General features: G+C 36.8%; 1 protein-coding gene across 1 annotated transcript in view; it reads left to right on the plus strand.

Annotated features, from left to right (window-relative positions):
* The first annotated feature begins 1,947 nt into the window (after positions 1-1,947).
* LOC137297674 (26S proteasome non-ATPase regulatory subunit 3-like) overlaps positions 1,948-27,251 on the plus strand; it is a 35,284-nt gene continuing 9,980 nt past the window's right edge. Inside the window, exons 1-9 of the mRNA XM_067829587.1 lie at positions 1,948-2,243; positions 4,215-4,405; positions 6,598-6,738; positions 7,480-7,616; positions 7,933-8,123; positions 11,279-11,382; positions 11,689-11,803; positions 13,547-13,770; positions 15,719-15,874. Of these exons, the coding sequence (XP_067685688.1) occupies positions 2,126-2,243; positions 4,215-4,405; positions 6,598-6,738; positions 7,480-7,616; positions 7,933-8,123; positions 11,279-11,382; positions 11,689-11,803; positions 13,547-13,770; positions 15,719-15,874 (1,377 nt within the window). The 5' untranslated portion in view covers positions 1,948-2,125. The remainder of the gene's footprint in view (positions 2,244-4,214; positions 4,406-6,597; positions 6,739-7,479; positions 7,617-7,932; positions 8,124-11,278; positions 11,383-11,688; positions 11,804-13,546; positions 13,771-15,718; positions 15,875-27,251) is intronic.

The following is a 27,251-nucleotide window of genomic DNA, read 5'->3' on the forward strand; positions in this document are numbered from 1 at the left end:
GATGCAGATGTGTTTTTCAATCACAACACTTAAAACCTCCACACCATCAAAATGCATGAATGACAGCAGCTCTGCGTGGAATAAGCTTCAAGCTCGCTAAGAAACCCATAGTCTCATTTGTATGAGATATGGAGTGGGAACAGCCAATACAGAATACAACTTTATCTAAAATTGGATTACTTATGGTAAATTCTAGATACAGGCTTGTAGGTACACTCGGATAAGTCGAACTTTTCCCTTGGACCCGACGAGTTCGACACAACGGGGTTTGACTGTAATTGTAGCAAATGTTACACAATATCTGATTGGTAATATCTCATCAGTAATTGTGACAAACTTTAAACAGTATCCTATCGGTAATAATGGAAAATCTTACATTAATTCCTACCGGTAATTTCACGAGGACCTGGGCCGTAGTACACTCACAGGACTTAATTTACTAGGGCTGAATACAGAGTTTATGATCTGAGATTATTTAACATTGTCGTTACTGAATCTGTGAAACTCTGGTTTTCACTCCACGCACTGCCTGCGTCAGCTGCATAAACTGCATCAATATTGCCTTAAATACAGATCGTAACTATCCTGGAGTTCACGCTACGCATCCAAACTATTTGCTACTCTAAATGAACACATTACATATTGTAAACGATAAAAACTCGGTATTTAACAGTTCCTATTGTAATTACAGAAGCCTGATGAGTTTGTCGTCGAAACGTATTTTCTTGACAGAGTGGCGATCCTTAGGTGACGGGACTACTGATTTTGTAACCCATCATTACTACAAAGGGCGACTATGCTTGTCGTAAGAGACGACTCACGGGATCGGGTGGTCAGGCTTGCTGACTTGGTTGACACATGCCATCGGTTGCTATTTGTGCAAATCGATGCTCATGCTGTTGATCACTTAACTGTCTGGGCCAGATTTGATTATTTACAGACCTGCACTATATAGATGGGTATTGCTGAGTGCTGCGTAAAACTAAACTCTCTCACTCACTAATTTTGGTTTTTGATTTGAATTGTTGATTGTTAGCGTCTACCTGTACACGTTGGTGTCACGCAATCTTTAGTATATATTAGTAACTATGCTATGCTATGCTATGCTATGCTATGCTATGCTATGCTATGCTATGCTATGCTATGCTATGCTATGCTATGCTATGCTATGCTATGCTATGCTATGCTACTAGCCTAAACTCCATCACGCTACCCTGACCCTCTGACACTCGTGACAACTATTCAGATTCTAAATATTTCCACCATAACTAAATACTTCCTCCAAACGCCCCCTCCCTGGCTGCTTTCTCAAAGCAGATGCAGTACCCAGTTACCTACATGGTACCTACATTACCTACCTATCTCTAACTCCTGTTGTAGTTTTTCTGCCAACTGTATGCTATTCGAGAAGTGACGACGGGGAATTAATGCACGATCAAACACATATGGGCCTGGGTAGAATCTACCTTAGATTTTTCGGGTCGGAACACAGGTGTGCAGACAAAAAAGGCCCTCTTGGACAAAAAAAACCCTCGGACGAAATCCTGGACAATAGCCATGGGGCAAGAAACACATATCACTAGCCAGTATACGTGAATTTATCATCTCGTTTTGAGAGTTATAGAACGATAAAACGTGGTATCTCGTTACAACATAATAATAGTGCTCTCTGACATTTGCTTTACTCTGTAAACAGTATACTTCATAAGTAGTTTTCTTTGATGAGAATAAGCACTATATAAGCGGTGTTTATGTGTCACTACCGCCACCAAGACTTCAAACAGAAAAGGCACTACCAAAACCTGTCACGGCAGCGACTACATGCGCTGTTTTGATTGGTTAAAAATGTCCGACCTATTTAAAGTATGGAAATATATATCATCTATATTTACGATATTTATTAAATGTGTAATATTTTACAATGCGCAAATTATTGATATTTGTTCCACATATCGATGACGTTACCGCGGATCTATCGTCCGCCATATTAGAAAAATCTGCACATCATGCCATGGCGTTGATCATGCCGCTCTAGCTGTAAAATACAGATTTTGATCGTCGTTTCAGGCACATACAAACCTCCTTCAAAGTGTACTGTGGAAATATTTATTGGTAGTTGTTCAAAATGGTCAAAGCTCAGAGTGTAGATGTTGAAATGAAGGACGTTTCGAGTCCTGCCACACCTGACGACAAGAAAGAAGAACCTGAAGTGAAGAAAGACCCTGAGTTACTCACTTTAGAAGGTAATTTTGCCCAAAGTTATAAGCATAGAGAATTTTTCTTAGATTTAATGTGAAAAGCGTTTAGGACGAGCTGCATGAGGCTACCTGTAAAACTACTAAAAGATCAAACTGTTAGGTCCCAACTATTTTGCTTTGTTGATTTTCGCTGTCTGTTTAGTATTTTCTGAATCATAACATCTAAACTGAATGCAGTAGTACTAGTGTCTAGTTCCTGATATAATTATGCGGAAGAGCGTTTCAGGTAATGTGAATTGCCAGTCTCATGGATGATTGATGCCACTAATTTTATTTTGACATGACTTAGATTATTATGTTTAGGGACCAGTTGAACGAGAATACTTATTTATAAATTTGCATAAAAGTATGTTTGTTCAATTGTTTAGAAGAGCAATATTGAAATTAAGTTGCCCCAGCAAAAGAGGCCCATGTAACAGCCATTATACATGAAAGAAATTGTCGTGTCCATTATTTCTTCCCTTTTGTTCAGAATTATGATCACCATAAACCATGACAAAAAGAAAGTAATTGTTCAAACCTCAAGAACCACGTAAGGGTACTTTGTCTTGTACATGAAGTATTTTCAAGGAACTGAGTTAAGTTTAACTTAGAGTATGACAATATGTGTAGTGTGTTGCCTTCATCCGTAATGATAAAGGAAGTATTATCAACTGACTCATGCAGTATCCTCCCAAAATGCAGACCTCCCCAAAAACACAGACACGTTAAAACAACACTTGTTAAGGTTGGTTGCATCTGTGATTAGTAGGCTGTACCTTTGATTAAGAAAAATGGTATCACCCATGTAATGAGTTTCGACAATGCAGCAAATGAGCCTATATTTCATCAGTATATATTTAATCAAGTCACCAGGAGACAACGGTCTTCCAACAGAAATTTAAGGATATTGTTTTTACATCTATTGTGTAAAAGTAATTTCAAGCTGTGTGGACCACTGATATTCTAATACCTATATATATGAAAAGAGAATTAATGATTAATCTGGTATTTTTTATAGGGGCATATCACCGTTAAACACTTTGTGTAAATTATTTATATCTATTATATAGAATGTAATTCATACCTTTGTCAAGAATGAAGGTGTAATTGAAAATACCAAACAATCAGATAGTTTTTACCCTTAGCTGACAACTACAGCTGACTTTACATTGTCATATAAATGTAGAAGAACGTGACATATTTTTTTCCATGGATACCATTTTCTACTACTAAAGAAGACAAAGTAATTCATTTTGGTTAACCATGTCCAATGCATTCTTGAAATCTGCGAGGGCACAGTAGAATCTGCCTTATTTTCAAGTTTTATACTTTTGATTCGGATTTGAACAATAGACTGAAGAACAAGTATGTTGTTGACTGTTGAATGATATTTTGTAAAACTTGGTTTGTTCTACTGGTGTTCAACAAGGATGTCTACTTAGTCCTTTGTTGTTCTCCATATTTAATAATTTATTAAAGTGTGGTCCAGGCGATTCATTTATAAGGAGTGACAAGCATATACTACGACATTTGAATCTGCATTTTGGGAGGTCTGTGTTAAGGGTTACTCCTGCAGTGGCATGGTAATTAACATCACTGACCACTCGTAGTATTGCAGTTATGGCTGTGAAAAACTATGTGTATTCAGTGTTGGGGTTGAACTCACTGTGAAACCACATGGATAAACATTACACTATGATATAATGTTAAAATATGAATTCAGGTTTGGCACATGCACACACACACCTATACTTACAAGCATTGTGCAAGAATCATGTTTATGGATTATTAGGTCAAGCTTGATGACGTCATTGTTCAAGGGCAGTGTGGATCATTGTTGTCGTCAGGTGCAGACATAACTTACTGAGACGTTACACTTAGCCGGTTTACTGACATAAATTCAAAACATCTGACTAATGAAGAGTCACTTTGTTTTTGCTGCAAGCGTGCATATTATTTATGATCTTGTTTCAGACATCCGTGAGCATGTTCGGCACATTGAAAAGGCTGTGGCCACCAAAGAACCTCGCTTCATGTCACGTGTTGTAAGAGGGCTTGTTTCAGTCAGGAGAAAGCTAAATTTCAAGATTCTTAACAAGCTGATCCACGGCTATTTCACCTCATCTCAAAGCAACAAAGAAGATCTCACCAAGTTTGTGGCTGAGGTAGAAATATCAATGTTATCATACATATTGTATAATTACGTCTCCATGCTCATTTGAATTACATTGTTCTCAAGTCACTGTGTAATAGAATGGTCTGAATATGTTTGTATCAAACCTGTTTAAGTGACATTTAGACAAGAAGCAGAGATTTTAGATCTCAAGCTTCCTGAACATTAGGGCTGCAGTGAATACACTTTGAGGATGATTTTATCATTAATGGTCACATGCGACCCCCAAAACAAACGTAATTAAAACACAGTTATCAGTTGTTTTTTACTTATCATACAGACTGCAGATTGTGAAGAAACAAATAAACAAATTTATATGCATACACATGATACAATCAGGAATCAAAAGTGCAGTATTTTGTACTTGTGTTTACCCCTCAAAACAATGCATCCAGGATACTGAACCCAGTCAGAGCATGTGGGTGTGTACTCAAGTGTAGCAAAGTCTTTCATTGACTGGTTCATTTGCCAATATGCTGAGGGTTCATTGTGTGTATATAGAGATGATCTGTTTGATTGGCATTTTAGAAGTATGGTGAGAAATGAGAAAGTAAGATTTTCTATGGAATACAACTTCTTCTCTTTTTTTTTATTTAATTTTTTATTTATTTTTTTTTATTTAACACCAATATCCAGATCACCTGCTCAAGGACTTGTTTTCCCCTCGATCATTGGATGTCGTGTCAAACGGCATGGTTATTATTCTCAACTCCCTGGGGATCATCATTATTGTATATGATGTGACATTTCAGTATGGATTCATATACCGTTGTCAAGCACGAAGTGCTATAGAGACATTGGCTTTTGTAAATCCATGTTCTCTTGATTTCCGTTTGATCCAATCAAGAAATACTGAGATGGTGAACTACTGTGTGGCTTGAAACTGTCAGCCATGCAAGTACAAAACAGGACAAATGCAGTTTGCTCCGGTTTCTGTCCGATCAAGTTATCTGTGGAAAATGCAGTTAGTTTGCAACCCACAATGGGTGCAGCGCATCACAGCTGTTGAAACCCATTTTCACCCAAGCACTGGGTTGAAATTAGTGAATCATTTACACTCCATTTTTGCGGTTAGTTTTCAACATAAGTTGAATTAGCATTTTTGATAATTTGTTACCTGAGGTCCATACAAAAACGTATCATAATCTGTAAAATTGTGTTTTGCGTTATATGTGACCTATATCTCATGAAAACAGCACATACATAGTCTGTTTGGGTCAAAATGATACACATGAATCAGACTCCAAATCAGTTTCAAAACAAAGTGGGTATTTCTAATTTCAAGTTGGTATGTATAGTTTTATATACCCACCATCTTTTTCAAATCTGGGTATTCATTTCAGATGAGTATAACAGGAGCAACATTGTTTTATACAATAATAGAGTAAGGCCAATTCCACCGGCAGTGCTAAGTCATAGCTAATACAGCATTGACCATATCTGCTGTACGAAAAAATAATGTGCCTTGCTCTACATTCATTTGGGTGTTAAACAAGATATTAAGATGGCTATTAGATGATATATTCTTCATTTAACATCTATTTTTTTTTTTTCAAAATGCTTGAGCGTTTGAGCTTGTGGAAACTTAAAATTCAGTTAGAATGATTTGATAAGATACGAAACCTTGATTTTGATGCATTGGGTAGTATTGTTAATTAGCTGAAACATACATACTAAGTGTTTTTCATACACTGGCATTTATGTTTCTTGCATATTTCAACTTTTCTATAGCATACTTTCTGCAGCTTCTTTGGAGTGTTGTTATTGACAGAAGACTGACGATATTATCCAGGGATGGTGTTTATCATCCATCATTCACCTCATACTTTTAATTAGCAGTAATACTGTTAATTGAATTATACAAATATCAATGGCAATTTCCTGTTGACCTGGATTAAGCAGCATTCATAAATAGACATGATTCATCACGATTGTGTAGATTACATTTCTTATGATACATATACTTTTTGTGATACATGTACATAATACACGTTGCTACACATGTAACACATCTTGCTACTATCCTTACGTGTTTATGATTTGATATCCAGATTCAAATTATACCTCTGTGCTTATCTTGTGGGTATTTATTCTTTTATTAGGTGCCTTAGTAATAAACAATGACATAGTCACATAGCAAGTTTCATGCAACTGGTAAATTCAGTCCCGTGAATTTTGTTTCAGCCGAAGGAGGTTAATGGCATAGGGGCACCATTCCGTCCTCGTTCTGGAAAACTGGCCAGCCAACCTCTCATGCCTGAGATTGACGCCTACATTCATCTTTTGGTAGTCATACACCTTATTGACACCAAGAAGTATGCTGAGGTATATTGATTTGACTCACTGGGTTCATCACTATGTCATAAATAGTGTGTCTGCTTTGTCTTATATGCTTTTTGGGCGACTTGATATACTTGGCTAGCTATTCTCGAAAAGTTCGTAGCCCTACGAACTTCTTAAGCCCATTCTTAACACATTGACTACGATCAAAGTTAAGAATTCTTGGGGCTACAAACGTTTCGAGAATAAGGGCCCAGGTTAAATTGGTTTTCATCAACCTATGCTTGTCATGGACTGTGATTGATAGAGTGAGGCAGTCAGACTTGTTTGACACGTCATTGTTTCCCAGTTGCATAGATTGATGCATATGCTGTTGATCAGTGGATTGTCTGGTCCTGAATTTAGGATGGGCTACTGCCCTTGTATCAATAGTGAACTTCAGAATTGTAATGGGCCATTTCTTATTGTAATGTGCAAAATAGCCTATGGCCCCTGCCTTTCCTAAACCCTTCCACCGCCATATAGCTGGAATATTGCTGAGTACAGCATTAAACAACCAAACAAGCACTTGGAAACCTCTTCCATAATGCATTGATGTGAATAACATTTACGGGTTTCACCAAGGTACTGAATATTAATATCCCTTTGGCCTTTCCTCACACATCAAGTTTCTATGCCATGATTTAGCTAAAATACTTTTCAAATCAATGTTAAGCCATACTCAGTGACTGTATATCACTTGTAACTATTCATAACTGAATAATCTACCATGTTATTCTTCTCCAGGCTGTAAAATGTGCAGAACTGTTGATGCAGAAAATCCTACCACAGAACAGAAGATCACTTGACATGTTAGCTGCCAAGTGCTACTTCTACTACTCTAGAACCTTCGAGCTAACAAACCAGTTGGAGAAGATCAGGGGGTAAGTATAGGATGAACTCAGCTTTGAACATGGGAGTGATTGCTGAAACCAGATGCAGTGAAACATTCACTAAAACTGACAGTGTTTCGACTAAAGAGAAAGTCTTAACTCTGAGCACTTCGTCCATCCAAAGGAAAACATTTGCTGTTTCTACCAGCTTTTCCCATGTATATATTAAAGATTTCTGCATGTTCAAGTAGTAAAATTATGTCTCCCTATAGCAAACTTGGCCTTTTCAAATGAAGCATTGTAAAAATGTGCATCGGTTTTCTTGTTTATCTTTTCTTATGTCTCTGGACAACCCTTGTGTTTACAGCTTCCTCCATGCCCGTTTACGCACAGCAACCTTGAGGTCAGACTATGAAGGTCAAGCATCACTGATTAACTTGCTACTTAGGAACTACCTTCATTTCAACCTCTATGAACAAGCTGACAAACTTGTGTCCAAGTCAACATTTCCAGAATCAGCATCAAATAATGAATGGGCACGATATTTGTACTACCTAGGTAAGTGTAGGATTCAGTCATAATTGATGGGATATCTGACTTCAGTTACAAGTGATTGGTTGTTGTTTATTGCCTCTCTCAACAATATTCCAGCTAAGCAGTTTGTAAATAACTGAGTCTGGAACAGACAAGTCCATGATCAAGAGCATGTACATCAACTCAACTGGGATAAGATAACAAGTCCGCCAAACAGCAATCCTGACAACAGTCTCATTAGTCACCTCTCACAACAAACACGGATTGCTGATGGTCAGTTCTAACCTAGAACATCATCGATAAACATACATTACATATTTATGCCCCCGCTGTATATGCCAGGCATATAGTGTTGCACTTCCCTTCCGTTCGTATGTATGTCCTTATGAAACAGGGAATGTACTCTATCCACTTCTCAAAAAAATGCTCTGTGGAATTCAGTGAACTTATACATGGGCTTTCTTGGGACTCTAATGGTTTGTATTCTAGTATTTGTTTTTGTATTCCATTAGGTTTTTTTATCCTCCCGGCATGTAATGCGGGAGATTTAGTCAACGCCTCGTCCGTCCGTAATCATTTTGTTTCCGAAGCATAACTCAGAAACTGTTCAATATTTCTAGACCAAACATGATAGATAGTAAACTCAACCTATAGTTGTGCCTTTTGCTATTTACAGAGTTTTGGCATTTTTATTTTTTTTGTTTTTCCATGGAACATTTTGGTGTTAGTCTAATGGTTGGGTGGGCTTCATTTCCAGAGCAGAACTAAAAATCTGTTCTATATTTTTCTGCCAAACTTGGTAGATATGTCAGTCAGGTTTTTGTGATATCTTATTTTCTCGGTTTTCATGGAAACATTTCAGACATAGTCTCAAATTCAAAAATGAGAGGGGTGTTTCATTTCCGGAGCAGATCTCAAAAACCAGTCTATAATTTTCTGCAAAACTTGGTAGATATATCAATCAGAACCTGAAGTGGTGCCTTTTGCTATTTACAGGTTTTTTTTTATTAATTATTTACTCGGTTTCCATGGAAACGTTTTGGAAAGTCTCAAAATGGAGTGATGGGCTTCATTTCAGGAGCAGAACACAAAAACCGTTCAATATTTTTCTGCAAAACTTGGTAGATATATCACTCAGAACCTAAAGTGGTGCCTTTTGCTATGTACATGTTTTTATTATTTATTATTTTCTCGGTTCCATGAACACATTGCTGACTTCATTTCTGGAGCACAACTCGAAAACCATTTCATATCTTTCAAAAGACCTTGGCAGATATACGAGACAGATCTTGAAATGGTGACTTTTTCTGATTACCGATATATGGCATTTATATTTTTCATGAATTCCATGGAAAACGATTCAAACTTAGTCTAAAATCACAATAAGTAACTGTCGGATGATTTGTCCTTTCAAATATATGGGGGCCGGGGGGATATGTCATCTTCTTGTGACTCTTGTTCCATTTGAACTTACGTTGTGTTGCATTTCTCTCTGAATATAGTGTTGTAGGGGATGAAGTCTATCCACTTCTCCACAAAATTTGCTCAACAGAATTGATTAAGCTTATACATGTTTTTCTTTGGTATTCCAAAGGTGTGTATCTCATAGTTGCATAGATGTTTATTGAACTTGTTTAGTAGAAATTTATCACCAGATCACACTCAGTGTAGGGAATGCTTTCAACAGTAGCGAGGGCATCCATGTCCCTGGACATAATTTTGTCTAGTTTATTATTGTGCTAACATTTGTATCTAGCTTAGCTGCTCAAAGGCTCTTTGATTGTCCCTCAATCATTGGATGTTAAACTCAAAAGGGCACATTGCATTACCAGTCTCAACTCCCTGGGGATTCCTGCAACTCTTGCAGCCACTAGGCACACTGTGTTAATGTGGCTTTTCCATCCTTACATGCTATCCATTCACCACTGGGTGGACTGGGACACAGTACTTTGGCCAAGTTTACTAGGGCTAGATATTGCACCGATTTTCATATTGTGATATATTGCAATAATTCATGAGATAATGCAAATACATATTGTGATATATTGACTAGAAGGTTTCTGTCCAAATGAGTACATCATAACTTCATAATACATAGCTCTCTGTGTGTGACATCATCTTCTTAGTTGCTGTTGTGCCATACTTTCAGGCTCCCAGTCACCATTGTGTATGGCTGTATGCCAGTGGTTTACGGATAAATATAATATTATAGAGTGTTAATAAACTATGTTTGATGAAGTAGTAGTAGTATTGCAACCAAGCTTTACAAACAAAATAATATAGGTTATAGTATAAAATGGTTTTCGTGATCAGCGTTGAATGCGCTTCAACGCATTATACTTACGTAATTATTGTTTCTATGTGTCAGTGACTCATTCAGATTAAACTCTTAACATAAGCCTGTAATAACAAGAACTATTGCAAAATGAAACAGAAACATAATACAGGTAACCTCCTATAACTAAATATTAAATAGCCAACAAAATTTAGAAGAATTTAGACTTTATGATAATTTGAAGAAGTTCAAATAAAATATTGGTCAAGTCTTTGGAGGGTGTTTAGAAGTGGAATGCAGGAAAGAAAAGGAAGATTTATTGATGTCAGCTTCTTTATTGTGAAGAGCACATTTTTGGGTACATGCTTGCTTCTTCATGACCTACTGAAGGCACAAGCATGCACTACAAAACATTGCTTTGCTCTCAATGAGCTTACATCATTTAGTAGAATTTTTGGCACTTTTGGAGTTGCTTATGCGGATACTTCCACTTGTAAAATGTGACATGCAAGCAACAGAAATACACATGTGTAGTACTTTTAAAGCACATTTTGTTACAATAGAAATCAAGGAGAACTAACTCTGGATGACCCAATATATTGCAGAATCTGAATCATATGATGCAAATTGTATCACTAGATACTGTCATGGTTTACCAGTGACATTGGACAGCCCTATAGTTTGCATTTATTCATGTGGCCACTGGATTCTTTTAATTGTGCAGGTTTGTGTACTGTACACTAGGGGTTGTGACAGCACTAACAAAGTCAGCACACGGAGTTGACTCAAAAGTTTGTACACCGCCACACCCCTATTATTCCAGCAATCCTTGCTGTTCAGATGAAGGGTATATGAATTGTCACAGTTCTTGATACTTCTTCTTAACCTGTTTCTCTGTTTTCAGGTAGGATAAAGGCAGCACAGCTTGAGTACTCTGAAGCCCACAGACATCTGTTACAGGCCATGAGGAAAGCTCCACAACAAAGTGCGATCGGATTCAAACAGACAGTAAGTTCTATTTCCAGCCTGTTCCTCAATGAGATGTCTCTCTCTCTATTTCTATCTATCTCTCTCTCTCTCTCTCTCTCTCTCTCTCTCTCTCTCTCAATCTCTCTCCCTCTCTCTCACACACACACACACACACACACAAGGATAGTTGTGTTTATATTTACATACAGCCAACATTTCCACAGTTAGTCACATATTCAGATATTATCATGATTAACAGTTCACACTGCCACACATGTTTGACTTGAGTGCATGAATTTGTGCATGATGTCCTTGCATTTAGATTTTCCGAATTGTATTTTTCAGGTACAGAAGCTTGCAATTACAGTAGAACTTCTTTTGGGTGATATTCCAGACAGGTACACATTTCGGCAGCCTTCTATGAGGAAAACACTGGCTCCATACTTTCAGCTAACTCAAGGTATTGACAGCTTCACTTTAAGGGAAGATACTGTCAGCTAAATTGAGACTAAGATTGTACGTGAAAACCTTATCAGATGACACTGATACTTTAGGCAGGTAATTGACATGTTGCCAATTAATGCAACAGGACATCAATGAAATAATAACATCTATTTGTCCAGTAACTGACTGCCATGTGGCTGGAATATTGCTGAGTTTGGCGTAAAACTAAACCATTAGTTGTGCAGTAATGCCTCCCTGGAAGTAATGCCATTATTTTTCAAGGCGTATGCTTTGCAACACTCTGTGACTATAATGCTGCCTTGCTTTAAACACAGGCCTGGCTATTATGTCACCCTGGGTATGACACCATGAATAATATGACACATCTGGTTATATTGACACTCTGGTTGTTTTACATCGTAGCTGTACTCATAATCATGTCACCCTAGAATTCTATCCTTCCTGTTAATTACACCACCCTTGTTATAGTGCCAGTACAAATGTTTTACAGAACAAATGTTCCCATTCCATGAGTGTCCTTGATATAATGCCATTTGCTGTAAATGTTGAAAAAGAAATTACAATGTAATGAATCTTTCACTGGTAATTCCCTTCCACTTGAATGAACAAAGTAGTTATATTCATTTTCCACCATCTTACTGATGGATGGCTGTTTATGATGCCATAGTTTCTGCTGAATGAAAGGTGCCATTGTCACCAAGGATGACTGTAGGTATGGCAAATGTTTGCAAATTATCGCAATTATGCTTCTTGTTCTGCTCATCTGTGCTAATAGTCTGGTAGGTACACAAAAATGTACAGAGGATGATTCATATAATTCATGTTCAGACTGAATTATCTCCCTTACACCATGAACAGTGTAGAGATTGTAATCCCTGTGCAAATGTCAGTGACATTTTGTGTTACAATCCAAGAATTGTGGGGGTAAATTAATGATTATTTTGTTGTGAATATCAGTTTTGCTTTATGTCAGTTCACAAGAAAGAAAGTTATAGCATTCATAGAAAGTATTTAAATGTCCAAGTAAATGTATAGAAATCACACATCAGGTTTCAAAGCAAAACTGTATAGGGCCTTTTCTTAAAGTTGCTGACAACATTTGTTTCCAGTGGCTGATTGACTGACTTGATCAATTTTATCTCTGGTGACTGGTGACATTGTGAAAATTAATGTCTGTGTACCTGTTTATGTATTACCCGTGAACATCCCAGGGTAGAATAGGCCTCTAGCAACCCATAAAAGGCGAATTATTGTCGTAAGAAGTGACTAACGGGATTGGGTGGATAGGCTTGCTGACTTGGTTGACACGTAATCGGTTCCCATTTGCACAGATCGATGCTCATGTTGATCACTGGATTGTCTGGTGCAGACTCAATTATTTACAGACCGCCATGTAGCTGAAATATTGCTGAGTGAGGCGTAAAATTAAAATCGCTCACTCACCTGTTTATGTGTAACATCTTAATTGGATACCATACACCATATCATTCAGAAATACTCCACACTATGAATTTCCATCAGCAGACAAAAGGTATGGGTCATTCAATATTTTTAAGCATAATTTTCTAATATTTATTCTGTTATGACTTTTTTAACAACACCCCAGTGATAACCACCTTCTGGTAACAAAATGGGTAGGGATCCAGTCCCACCCCTGCCATGAATTATGAACAGTACCTTATGTTGATATATTTATGATAAAGAAAACTTTGTGTGACTGATTTATCCTCTGTTTCAGCTGTGAGGAACGGAAACCTTCCTAAATTCAATGAAATGTTAGCGAAGTTTGGGTCCAAGTTCCAGGCTGAAGACACATACACACTTATCATCCGGCTCCGCCACAACGTCATCAAAACTGGAGTGCGGATGATCAGTTTATCCTATTCCAGAATATCATTAGTAGACATTGCACAGAAGCTATCATTAGACAGTCCAGAGGATGCAGAGTATATTGTAGCTAAGGTATGTTTTCTACCACCTTGATGGTGTCAACAGCTCAATGATTATTTTTCCTTATCCTGACTCATACGCTATTGGTTATTTCCCTTTGCTTCAGGTACAGTGGAAACAGCTGCCCTGTTGTTCCACACAATCTAGTGCTCTGTTATTTTGGCCCATATTTCCAAATTTTTGCTTACATTTTAATCCTATAACCTGTTTACGTCATACATGGTTATTATCCCCCCTGCATGTAATGCGGGGGGGATATAGTCAATGCCTGTCCATCTGTCTGTCCGTAATCATTTTGTTTCCGGAGCATAACTCAGAAACCATTCAATATTTTTAGACCAAACTTGATAGATATAATAATCTCAACCTGTAGTTTTTGTTTTTCCATGGAACATTTCTGTGTTAGTCTAATGGGGGAGTGGGTTTCGTTTCCAGAGCAGAACTCCAAAACTGTTCAACATTTTTCTGCAAAACTTGGTAGATATATCAAATAGAACCTATAGTGCTACCTTTGGCTATGTACAGGATCTTGTGATTTATTATTTTCTCGTTTTCCATGGAAACGTTTTGGACCTAGTCTGAAAAGTGAGAGGTGTGTTTTGTTTACGGAGCAGCAACTCAAAAACTTCTTAATATCTGTCAGTAAAACTTGGCAGATGTGCGTGGCATACCCCAAAGTGGTGCCTTTCGGTTTTTAAAGGTTTTTGTGATTTATTATTTTCTTTCCATGGAAACATTTTGGACCTAGTCTGAAAAGTGAGAGGTGTGTTTTGTTTACGGAGCAGCAACTCAAAAACTTCTTAATATCTGTCAGTAAAACTTGGCAGATGTGCGTGGCATACCCCAAAGTGGTGCCTTTCGGTTTTTAAAGGTTTTTGTGATTTATTATTTTCTTTCCATGGAAACATTTTGGACTTAGTCTCAAAATGGAGGTATGGGCTTTGTTTCCAGAGCACAACTCAACTCGAAAACCATTTCATATATTTCAGCAGATCTTGGCAGATATATGAGACAGATCTTGAAATTGTGACTTTGCTGATTACAGATACGTGGCATTTATAATTTTCATGAATTCCATGGAAACAATTCAAACTTAGTCTAAAAAAAACAATGATTAACTGTGAGATGATTTGTCCTTTCAAACATGTGGGGGCCGGGGGGATATGTCATCTTCTGATGACTCTTGTTTTTCAATTAAAAGAAGCTGGTCACCCAAATTTGGCCACAGTAATCTGATTAGTAAAGAGTTCCGAGGGTGTGGATTGAACAATTATTGTATCTAAATCTACGGCTGATCCCACCACCTGATGGGTGCAAGGAATGCATAAGTCAGGATAAGGAAAAATAGGCATTTTTTGGTGGTGAAGATGATATTTTATGCTTATTCTGACTCACAGTCTGTGTTTCCCAACCATTTCCACTTCTCCACTATTGGGTGCATGTCAGAAATACCTTTGTCTGCGAAAATGGAAAGAGTGACAGCAGCTAGAAGTCATGTGGGTTACCGTTCCTCAGGGTGGGAGAGACCCGTTTGGGTGACTGTTCATTGAGGGACAGAAGGACAGGTTTCCACCATACCTTGGGCGAAAAGGGAGGGAAGCAATAACTGTGAGTCAGGATAAATATCATTTGAATGTTAGTCCATTTAACAAAGACTTAGTCTAAGGTCACATTTCAAGTTGAAACGTTAGCATACCTTCTCGATTTTGATTTCATTCACATCTTGAATTGTGTTGAAAAATGGACCAGAGTTCGTATTTTGGACCAACACCTCCATGTGTAATTGAGACGACTTTCCATTTATGTATTAGTTTGATTCAGGTTAAAACAGAGATAATGAAATAACGATTCTTCTTCATTTTCAATTCCTCATGAAGGAATGTTTTCATTTGTTGACATTTCTGGACTAGACAATCCATGTATCACTACATTATGACATATGACACTTAATTCCTTCCAGGCAATCAGAGATGGTGTGATTGAGGCCACGATAGATCATGAGAAGGGCTATGTTCAGTCCAAAGAAACAAGTAATGTGTACATGACAAAAGAACCCATGGCTGCTTTCCATCAACGAATCAGCTTCTGCCTAGATATACACAATAATTCTGTTAAGGTAGGCATTGTGATATACAATTTTAATATTTTGTAGCGACACAAGTATTTTATATTAAGCAATGTATTATGTCTTGTTATCATTGGTTAATTGTGTCCTAAAAAGTCAAATATGAATTTTCCAAATTCATCATCAAAGGGAAGGTTGGTTTTAGAAAGTCTTAACTTTTTCAACATCAGTCAAGCAACAGGTTTTACTGCTCAGACACAAAGTTCCAAGAGGCAATAGATTAAACTGTTGACAAACATGAAAGTTATTTTTATATTATTCAAATAATGTAACTGCTACTTAAATATGTTTATTTTTAATGGTTGTCAATCAAATTGCAAGATTGCTCATTCAACACAGGAAGCAAAGACTGCGGCATTTTTTGCCAATTGTAAGGTATCAAAATATCATCGTACCTGTTATCCCCATACAAAATGGTCACATGGGAATTTTAATGTTTTACACTTGTCAGCGAAGTATCTCAAGTACTTTATTTCATATTTTGGCATATTTCGTACACCATGACATTCGTTTCAAGGTCAAAGTGAGTCTTGAAAGTGTTTGTGTGTTTGAATGTCGACAGAGCGCATCAAGAGAGCTTGACTGGTCATGTTTTCGTTGACATTTAACTTCATCTTAAACTACGACTTCCACTTCTGTTGCTTTTTAAGTTTGATTTGATCATTTGCAGCAGGTAATTATGTCACCTTAGTGACAATGCTTGTTTCTTTCATGTTTACTTCATTGGGATCCTTTAAATATTTATGGTTGTTTGTGTCCCATTAACTGTGGCTTTCTGCTCAGTGTCACTGGTAACTACATCTTATACAGATATATTTGATGTTGCATATCGTTCAAATGCTCTGAACATCAATAATATGACAATAACCTTGCCAGGACAAGTGATTCTCTTGGATAAAGATTGGTTTCTAATGTTGCTTTTCATGCCACTGTCTGCTATGAAGATCATGACAAATGAAAGTCATGACATGACCTATGTGAGGCGTATACACGACAGCAATTGATACCTTCCTCTTGTACATTAATGTTTAGAATTAAATGAAAGATTTTGTTAAATTATGTTATAAGCAGGAAACTGTTCCACTGTACTAGGTTTTGACCCATGACAAAAACATTCTCAGGAATACATTATCGTGTTAAGTAAAAACATTGAAGCCTGAAATGCCAAGATGTCATTTGACTGACATTACGTCACAAGAATATCAGTATTTCCGCTGGGTATTTTTTTAACACAGAATCATTTCATTTTCTGGTCCTGTAGGCAATCTGGCAGTCACAATGTATATAAGATTTCTGCAATGATACTTTGATTCAACAAAAGTAGTAAAACCATACTGTGAAGTGACCCTTGCTTTTTTGATGTTTTTTCTACTGCATGCATATTCAGTAAATCCTGTGACAGTCGACTGAATCAGGCATTGTGAAGCAGGTTTTGAAGGCTGAACCCCCTCTCTGCCAGTACGCTGGGATTGTCATGGCAATCTTTGCCAAGACAGCAAAGTCTGGGTAAATGTCAGCATACTCCATAATAATGGAGCGACAATTTGTTTCCAGTGAAATGGTACCAAGACCACAGACAGTTGTTTTGTGATGGCTGAAATTTTTCCTAGTACAGTCGCCACTGACAATGCCTCTGACATAATTTTCCTCTCGTCCAGTCAAAGGGCTGAGTTATCAACACATCAAGTGAATCCCGAGAGTAGACGACAATGTAGTCTTGTGATTCTTGAAACCAACTGGAGTTCAGAACCTTATCAAGAAATGTCAAAACTGTAAACTCTTCTCTAGAAATCTATCATGTAAATTAGTGCGTAGCTCTTCAATAAACCCTTTTCTCATGTTTTGAAATGCTCTTATAGAACCAGCATCAGCATACATAAGTTTCACACCCTGATATATTCAATTCTGGAGATTTTCTGCGAAATATTTCTCACTTTCACCTCGTTATCAGCTACATCAGTGAAGTGCACATCGAATGTACTGTTGGCATAACCATGCAAATGTTGAGATTTTCTGTCTGAAATATCGTTATCAACATGTCCACGTAGTACTAGATTTCCAGCAGCATGCAAGTGGTGGCAATGAACAAATGTGTTTGATTTTCTTCTAAATATTAACAGCTGCACTGTTATTTATGTTGGAAGCCTCCTGTTCTATTTTCATAACGAGGGCTGGCCAATTGTTTTTTACTGTTTGACAGCATGTCCCCCAGACAAAGACCTGACACTGCATGGTTGTTTTAAACTTGAAAAGTCTGAATCTTTCAAAACATGTGATAATTTGTGTAATTGGTTATACCAAGTTGCTGAATATTCATACAGTTTATAAATGTCATTCAGCAACTGTTTTAGATATTTTTGCAGCATTTACAAACGCCAGTGCCACCCTATATGCAATACAGTGCACATGGATCATGTAAGGGGAACCCCCTTCATTCATTCTAAGACCAACACCGCTTCTCTGCCCTGTCTGAACCAGGCCAATAACTTTTTCAAGAGGAATATTCCATTCTGCTTATACTTTTTGCTCTTTATTTGTCACACATTCTGCTGTACCACTGTGAACGGAGTAGTTTCCTATAAATTGTGTTTCTGGGAACAAATTTGCATTAAAATTCTTCACAAATATTATAAGCTTTTTCAGCTGTCACATTTGCAGTCTCATCAATTATGATTCCCACGATCTGACTTTTAGAAATTTTGTCTTTCATTTTATTCACCATTCTTTTTCGCACTGTATCTTTTGAATGTGTGTAGACATCACCAGTCAGACTTTAACAGCCATTTTTTTCCTGTAACTTGATTAATCCAGAAAATTTAGAAGTTGCCAAATTTTCTTGTGCCATGTATAATACCATACTCTTCATAGCTGCTAGCTTGCCACCATATAGCTGGAATATTGCTGAGTGCAGCTTAAAGCACTCACTCACTCATAGCTGTTAACTTTGCAGCTGGTTTCTTAGTTGCAGCATTTTGATCCGTACTCATTGCATCTCACTGAAAACTTGTTATAGCATCATGATGAGATGCATTGTCACAATGTTCGGTTAATGCAGACTTTTCCTTCATGTTTGCATATTTTACTGAACATTAATACACTTTCACTGCCATCCTCATAACGAGGCAAGGCCATTTCAAGTCCATCAGCCAATGAGAATTAAATTTGCCTATTTTAGTATTGCACGTTTTAGCTTTAGAGTTCTCACTTGAACAGGGGCTTTCCAATTTATTGTGTCACTTCCTGGTTTCTACATCTGTTATCAGTTCATGTTGATCATGGTCTGATTCACAAACCTTTCTTTTTACTTTTTAGAAAGTGGAACACACCGTGGGCTTTTTACCAGCCATTTTCTGTATTTCGTAAGCCTACATATCATTATAACGGGTGGAGATACAAAGAACACACAATTTATTCAGAATGACTGCTGAAGCATTGACCAATCGCATTTCGTACTTTATGCCACATGATTTGGTTTGTTTTCGAGACAAATTCGTAAGTTCTTGAAACTATGTTTAGATAGAAGCTATTCTTGAGACTTCTTGTTGCCATTTGATATACGTGGCATGACTTATGTGAGGCTTTTTAGAATTTTATGTTTAAGGGACACGACTATCGCCAGCATTTGACATGGGCCATTTTTACCAGTAAAAAACTGGCATAAGCTGGAGAACGGAACACTGAAAATGAAAATAATATCTTTGATGTAGGTGTGGCAACATTTATAAGTAATTTGGTTATTATCTACTTCTTTGTGTTTATTCATATAATGTATTTCTTTTAAAAAAATGTCTCTCTTTTGCTCTTTTTGACAAGTCAGATGAAGATCATTTGCCAAAGCATGTGAGCAAGAACTGTTTTTATGCCCATGTCATATACTTGTATTGCTTGGCACATACAGCGTAACCGATACCCTCCGTGTCCAGCTGTCCATACAGAACAATGACTCCACTTCTTTACAAAACGCTCTGTGGAATTAAGTGAACCTATACATGGGCTTTCTTAGGACTCTAATGGTGTGCATCTCTAATTTTATTTTTGTATTTTATTGATTTGTTTGTAAGTTTAGAGACATTTGAACTTCAATGCATTTTGCTGAATTTCTCCATGATGATAGTGTAATAGGGACGAGGGGGCGGGGTTGCAGGGGATGTATGTTACTAACTTTTTCTCAGAAACTACTGTACGAAATTCATTTATATTACGCATGTGCTTTATAGGGTCTCTAAAGGTTGGCGTCTCGTATTTTAAGTTTGTCCTTTAGGTAGTTTTTTAATTTTAATGCCATTTGAACTTACATAAATTTTGTTGAATCATTTTATACTGGATGTATTCATTATCCACTTCTCAAAAACTACGTGATAGAATTCATTCAGGTTAAACATGTGCTCTACAGGGACTCTAAAGGTGTGCATCTCATATTTTGATTGTGTATTTTATTTATTTTTCCAGTTTTAATGCCGTTTTAACTTACATAAATTTTGTTGAATTTCTGTCTGAATATAGTGTCATAGGGAATGAAATCTATCCACTTCTCCACAAAAGCTGCTCAACAGAATTGATTGAGCTTCTATGCGTGTTTCACTGGGACTCTAAAAGTGTGCATCTCATATCTTGCTCATCGAGGTTCTTAGTTTTGTCACAGATGTTTGAACTTAGTTGAATTGATCCTGTTTGTCCCATACAACAGGGGCTTTGTCCACTTCTCAAAAAAACACTGCACAACACTCATTTAACTGACTGTATGTCTTTTATAGAGACTCTGAAGGTGTGCATTTCATATTTTGTTTTTTGTGTTTTATAGTTTCTTGTATATTTAGAGACATTTAAACTGAGATAAATTTTGTGGAATTTCTCTCTGATGATAGTGAAATAAGCAATAAAGTCTATCCACTTCTCCACAAAAACTGCTTAATGGAATTAATTAAGCTTATACATGTGATTCATCAGGACTCAAAGGGGTGTGTATCTCATAGTTGCATAGATGTTTATTGAACTTGTTTAGTAGAAATTAATCACCACACTCAGTGTAGTTAACACTTTCTTCAGCAGGGGGTATCTGTGTCCCAGAAGATAATTTTGTCTTGTTTTCAGTAACATTGTGTAAGATCTTTACTAATTTTGAATTCGTCAATGTAAGATGTAATTTTCATACAATGTGGAAAGGATCAACTTACTATATATTTCGGTGTGAATCATATGACAGGTAGATCTTATAACCTGCCAGCCACAGTGTTTAGTGAGTTGATGTGGTGACTTTTATATGCCACAGTGTTCCATTACATAAACTATTAGCTATGGAGGTGAGATGAGAGTACAGTCCATGCTTAAAAAATGCAACTTAGAATTATGCTGCCATGCAGTTCTATTAGCATTCAACTGTTTGTGAGTTGTCTCCCATTGTTTAGTGATTGCAACTACCTTCTGAACATGTGATATTTTCAGATGCTTTAACAGTAGGAAAGCGACTACTAATGAATTTGGACCTGCTAGCATTAGACCTCTTGAGTTTGAAAGTTTTGTTTGAGGAAGATTTGCTCTTAGCCAACAGAATATACAAAGGGTCCATAGCAATCTGTATAAAATATAGTTATGTTGTTAACTGGTCAAACAAGGCATAGAAAATTAATTTGTTGTGTCACCAAGCTGTGTATTTTGCTCAAAGGAGGTTGCAGTAAAATTTAAAACTTTTTGAAATAGGCCTGTGCTACCAAGTTTAACATGCTAAATGTTGTCAACGCTAGATACATATACTTTCAGATGACTGATTTCAAATACGATTTTTACATCAAAGGTTTTGTAACATCGGATTACATTCAGATTTACTGCTGCCAATATTGGTGAAACTGCTGCAGACACGGAATTATGGATGGGATCTGTATACGTGTGGAATCTAGGTCCTTGAAAAAAGCTGAATGAAAACACTTCCCTCCTTGCCTGAATATAACGTACCTGTTTGTCTTATGTTTGAGAAACCTTCATCAGCCATCCTGTGATATTGACTGATACTGTTAAGTTCAAAACAACTGAATTACATCAACATTCTTCGAAATGACAGTGGATACAGGGCCAGTATACGAAGCCATATCAAACCAGGTGTATATTATTCCCATGATGCCTTGGTGTATTTGTTTATCATGCTGTTCGGATATCTTGTTATTGTGCTGTTGAAGAATACCTGTCCAAACATTTAGGCTTCAGTATATGTCTAGTATCTAAAATGTGAGCACTGTCCACATTTTGCTTTGTAAATTGTATGTTTCTTCAGAGCTTCAAAGTTTCTTCATTTCGAAGACAGATTTAATCACAATCATGTGATCATAAATGCATTAATATATATTAGTTTAAATGTTAGTGAATTGTTCTCATTAGTTACACTTATGCAGAAATATTTGACTTGGGTGAACAAAAGTGACATTTTTTGCGGACTGCAATTTTTTTCTAATGTAAAAATACTTTCAAACTTCGACATTAAGCCTGGATATGATTGATTAGTATAGAGGATTTTTTAGCAAAAACTGTGTTGAAGCACTTTCCATGGACCAAACTGCTCCTGTCTTCATCTGTGTATAAGTATGGTTTGAATGATATGGAGAGCAGATTTTTTTACTTGTTTCCATCTTGTCTTCATAGCCCTGGAAACTAATGCTGCTAACAGCTGTGGTGAAATCATCAGAGAGAATTTTAATTTGCAAGAATCAACCTTGTATGTTAAAAATTCAATTTCAAATATGATTAATTTTCAGATTCAATAAAAAAAAAATGCTATAAAGATTTCATTGCAGAACATGGTGTGTTGAGACTTTGTTTATCTGACTACCACAACAGAAAGAATATGAGCATAGGTCACAGATCCATTGTATTTTGTTTTGTCATGACCAAGGAGTAGCATGGTTGATTCTCTACAGACCATGTTCTGCTCTTTTAACATTTACCTGATGCAGGTCATTGTGATTCTGTGGTATTACATACTTAGGTGCAGTAGTGTAAGGTGAAGTTGTTACTGCATGCTTAGAAATTTTATAAAGTCAAGGATCTGCATTTAAAGTTTTTCTCTTTCTCATTGCCATCCAATAAATATTTGATGGGTTTCTAGATGTTAGCTAATTGCACAACAGATTTACACTCCACCCCACTCCACAGTACACTGTACACTACACTATTAGGGTAATTTGTAAACTGTAGCATCATAACTGGCCACAATAGTGAAAATAAGACCATCTTGACATAATATCATATGTAAGACCGTATGTCAATAAATTCAATATATATCATTACTATCAAGCTAATTTGTTATTGCAAGAAAGGTAATACTTCTTTGCCTGAGCTGTGAAAGTAACTGAGATCAATACAATTAGTTTGTTAATTTAGGAGAAGGAATTGTTGCTAAATGATTGATAACATTGTCACTTGTCTGTAAGAATATAACAACAAAGTCATTCTAGCGAATGAATAGAAACATTTGTTCTGAAAAAAAAACACTGACTTAGGCATAATGACCAAGGTGACATCATAACCAGCTAATTTTGTGCTGTGGAAATCTGTTCTCGTGAAAACTTGTTATGATCACTCAACCCAATTACATAGGTCATGGTGTTGAGGGTTGGTGCTCATGCTATATTGTCATGCCTGAAAATGAAATGTGTGAAACAGTAAATTATTTTATCAACAATTCATGTTTCAAACATATTTTCCTCAAGAAACTATCACTGTTTTTTGCTGAAGTGGTCATTGGTTCACTTGCTATTCTACATGCTTAGCTACACATTCATGCAAACGCTCACCACGAAACTGAGGGGTTTTCTCACCACTCCACATATACATTTGGAAATATACATTTATCTTTCTATTTAACATCACATGCTTTAATTATGTTCTAATGCATTCATATGATGGACATTCAGTAAAATATCAAAGGGATGGAAGGACTTTCTAAAAAATATCACTGGATCACTCAGTTCAACTTGTTACCCCCTCTATTTATTGAAACCTGTAATACCCTTTTCAGTCTCAAACTCCCAAGAAATGTATCCATCATCAATTATGACAGATCCCTGTCACTTCACTGACTGCCTATATTCTAAGTGCACACTTCAGTCACCAGAAACATCAGCAACAAGCAGTACATATCCTTTGTGTTACTTTGTAAATAATCATTGTGGCAGACAGTCCAATCTTGTTGAAATGAATATTGCAGTCCTTATAACAAGCCTAAGGCCAGGATTCAAATGTCATCATAATTTATTCAGTATTCCAAATTCACCACAAAATTCAAGACATTTTAGAAGTGAGTGGTAGCAATTGGTAATGTGGCACCACTATATGGTACTGCTGCTGAGTTCCACAGTAGTCGTGCTTATTATTTGTAGTGGTTATTATGCCCCCGGCATATAATGCGGGGGGATATAGTCAACGCCGTCCGTAATCATTTTGTATGGAGCATAACTCAGAAACCGTTCAATGTTTTTAGACCAAAACCTGTGAATGTCCCGGGGTAGAATAGGCCTTCAGCAACCCATGCTTGCAATGAAAGGCAACTATGCTTGTCGTAAGAGGCAACTAACGGGATTGGGTGGTCAGGCTTGCTGACTTGGTTGGCATATGTCATCGGTTCCCAATTGCGCAGATCAATGCTCATGTTGCTGATCACTGGACTTAATTATTTACAGACCGCCGCCATATAGCTGTAATATTGCTGAGTGCAGCATAAAACTAAACTCACTCACTCATTTTAGACCAAACGTGATAAATATAGTAATCTCAGCCTGTGTTTGTGCCTTTTTATCCCGCCAGCATGTAGTGCAGGGGATATAGTCGACGCCTCGCCTGTCCGTCTGTCCTCCGTTCGTCCATAATCATTTTGTTTCCGGAGCATAACTCAGAAACCGTTCAATATTTTTAGACCAAACTTGATAGATATAATGATCTCAACCTAAAGTGATGCCTTTTGCTATTTACAGGTTTTTGTGATTTATTATTTTCTCGTTTTCCATGGAAATGTTTCAGACATAGTCTCAAAAGTGAGAGGTGTGTTTCGTTTCCGGAGCAGAACGTTCAATATTTTTCAGCAAAACGTGGTAGATATATCAGTCAGCAGCTGAAGTGGTGCCTTTTGCTATTTACAGGTTTTTGTGATTTATTATTTTCTCGATTTTCATGGAAACGTTTTGGACCTAGTCTGAAAAGTTAGACGTGTGTTTTGTTTCCAGAGCAGAACTCAAAAACTTCTTAATATCTGTCAGTAAAACTTGGCAGATATGTGTGGCAGACCCCAAAGTGGTGCCTTTTGGTTTTTAAAGGTTTTTTATAATTTCTTATTTTCTTGGTTTCCATGGAAACATTTCGGACTTAGTCTCAAAATGGAGGTATGGGCTTCGTTTCCAGAGCACAACTCGAAAACCATTTCATATATTTCAACAGATGTTGGCAGATATATGAGACTGATCTTGAAATTGTGACTTTGCTGATTACAGATATGTGGCATTTATAATTTTCATGAATTCCATGGAAAGGATTCAAACTTAGTCTAAAAAAACAATGAATAACAGTGAGATTATTTGTCCTTTCAAACGTGGGGGCCAGGGGGATATGTCATCTTTTAATAATCAAAGTCACAAGCTGATCACTACACACAGTCCAGATATTGTTAATACTGCTGAACTTGCTGCCATCATCTCAGTTTGCTAGTCTTCATGTGAGTGTTTTGCATGTGTTGAAGGTTAAGTTCTGATGATATGGTATGTAAAAGCAGAAACATTACAATAATGTACAAGGTGAGCTATCGTGTCTCTTTCTTTCATGCAGCTTAAATGGAGCAATAAGTCCTAAACATCACTGGCTATGTGGATTTTTGGGATGACAGTAGTGATATGTGATTTCTCTGTGAAGAATGTTTATGACAATATGATATAACCCATGTGACATGTATTTGTATAATATGCATGAAACTGTGTTGCCATCATTGATCTATTGTGTTATTTATAGAAATTTGTTCAGTGATAAAACAGATTTGCAGAATCTTTTGTCAAGAAAAGTAACTGAAATGCACTTGGTTTTATAACATTCAGAAATCAAATGCCTTTAGAGCACTTGTAACACCTCACAACAACTCTGAATCCTGATACAAACGAACTGCAATCTGAATTTTGAGATCACCTGTCTGAGTTGCTTGGAACATATCTCAGCTGGAGTACTTGACAATTCTTACCCTTACAAATCCGAAAGAATATCAATAATACCTGAAATTACACTTATAAGCAATCATTTATTCATCTATCAAGACTGCAACCTGATTTTACTTATCTACCAACTGTTAATTCAAACATGTCAACTTGAATCCTGACCAAAACAATTTACACTACCCATTACAGACAAGTCCTCCTTTACCGAAATTGCAGTACATAATTAGCATCACCCCCTTACTATAACTTCTTTATTATTTGCTTTTTTATCTGAGAGTATAAAACATCCATTTTCTCCCTGTTATGATTTCACATCGACTGACACTGCTGAAAAGTCTCCTTGTCTTAACTCTCTAAGCTCTCTATCACTGTCCGTGGTCTTTTGACAATTGCAAATTTGTTGCCACTTTTCACAATGCAAGTAGAGAGTTTTAACTTTGTGTTCATGGAAATGAATGATATGACATTTCATCTCACGTCAAAAGAATTTAGACATTTCAGAGAGGAATTATTTCTGTTTTCCACAATAATAAGTTCCACCTTTCATTCTCTTTGAAATCCTCTTTACTGACTCATCCACAGTTTCTTCCTAGTCAAATTATTTACAAGAAGTTTCGCAATTTCACATTTTTTCTTTGAAGGATTAGCATCAAGACTAAAACACTTCACTGAACATGCTGAAGCTCACAAGTCTGATTTCTTGGACATGCTGATTTTCTACTAAGTTGATCACTCAACAAATGACTTTTAACACTGTATTACAAAAATGCTTTGTAAGTAATCCTGTGTAATGTTATGTGATGGTACACTGAACACAACCAAATAATACACAGGTGTAAAATTTGAGGGAAATTTAATCCAGATACCAGACCACCCCAAAATATCTGTTGGTAGATAACTTCCAAATTGAAATCGTCTAACCCCTAAACAGGTTTGCCCAAGACTGCTTTGTGAAATCAGTAAATGGACATGCAGGGATGGTGAATAATCAGCAAGTTACATGTACACAGTTCCACATATGAAATCAAACAGACAACACAATCGGTAAAATAAGGGGCAATGTATCAATCACTAGGCTCTGGAATTATTATATGTGCATTTGTAAATATCAGTATTTGTGATGTTGGAAACGGGCAGGAATTTGCTGTTTCCTGAAATACATCCAAACCACACTAAGCAAGAAACAAGTC

This window comes from Haliotis asinina, chromosome 10 (assembly GCF_037392515.1).
Source record: "Haliotis asinina isolate JCU_RB_2024 chromosome 10, JCU_Hal_asi_v2, whole genome shotgun sequence".
Taxonomy (NCBI): domain Eukaryota; kingdom Metazoa; phylum Mollusca; class Gastropoda; order Lepetellida; family Haliotidae; genus Haliotis; species Haliotis asinina.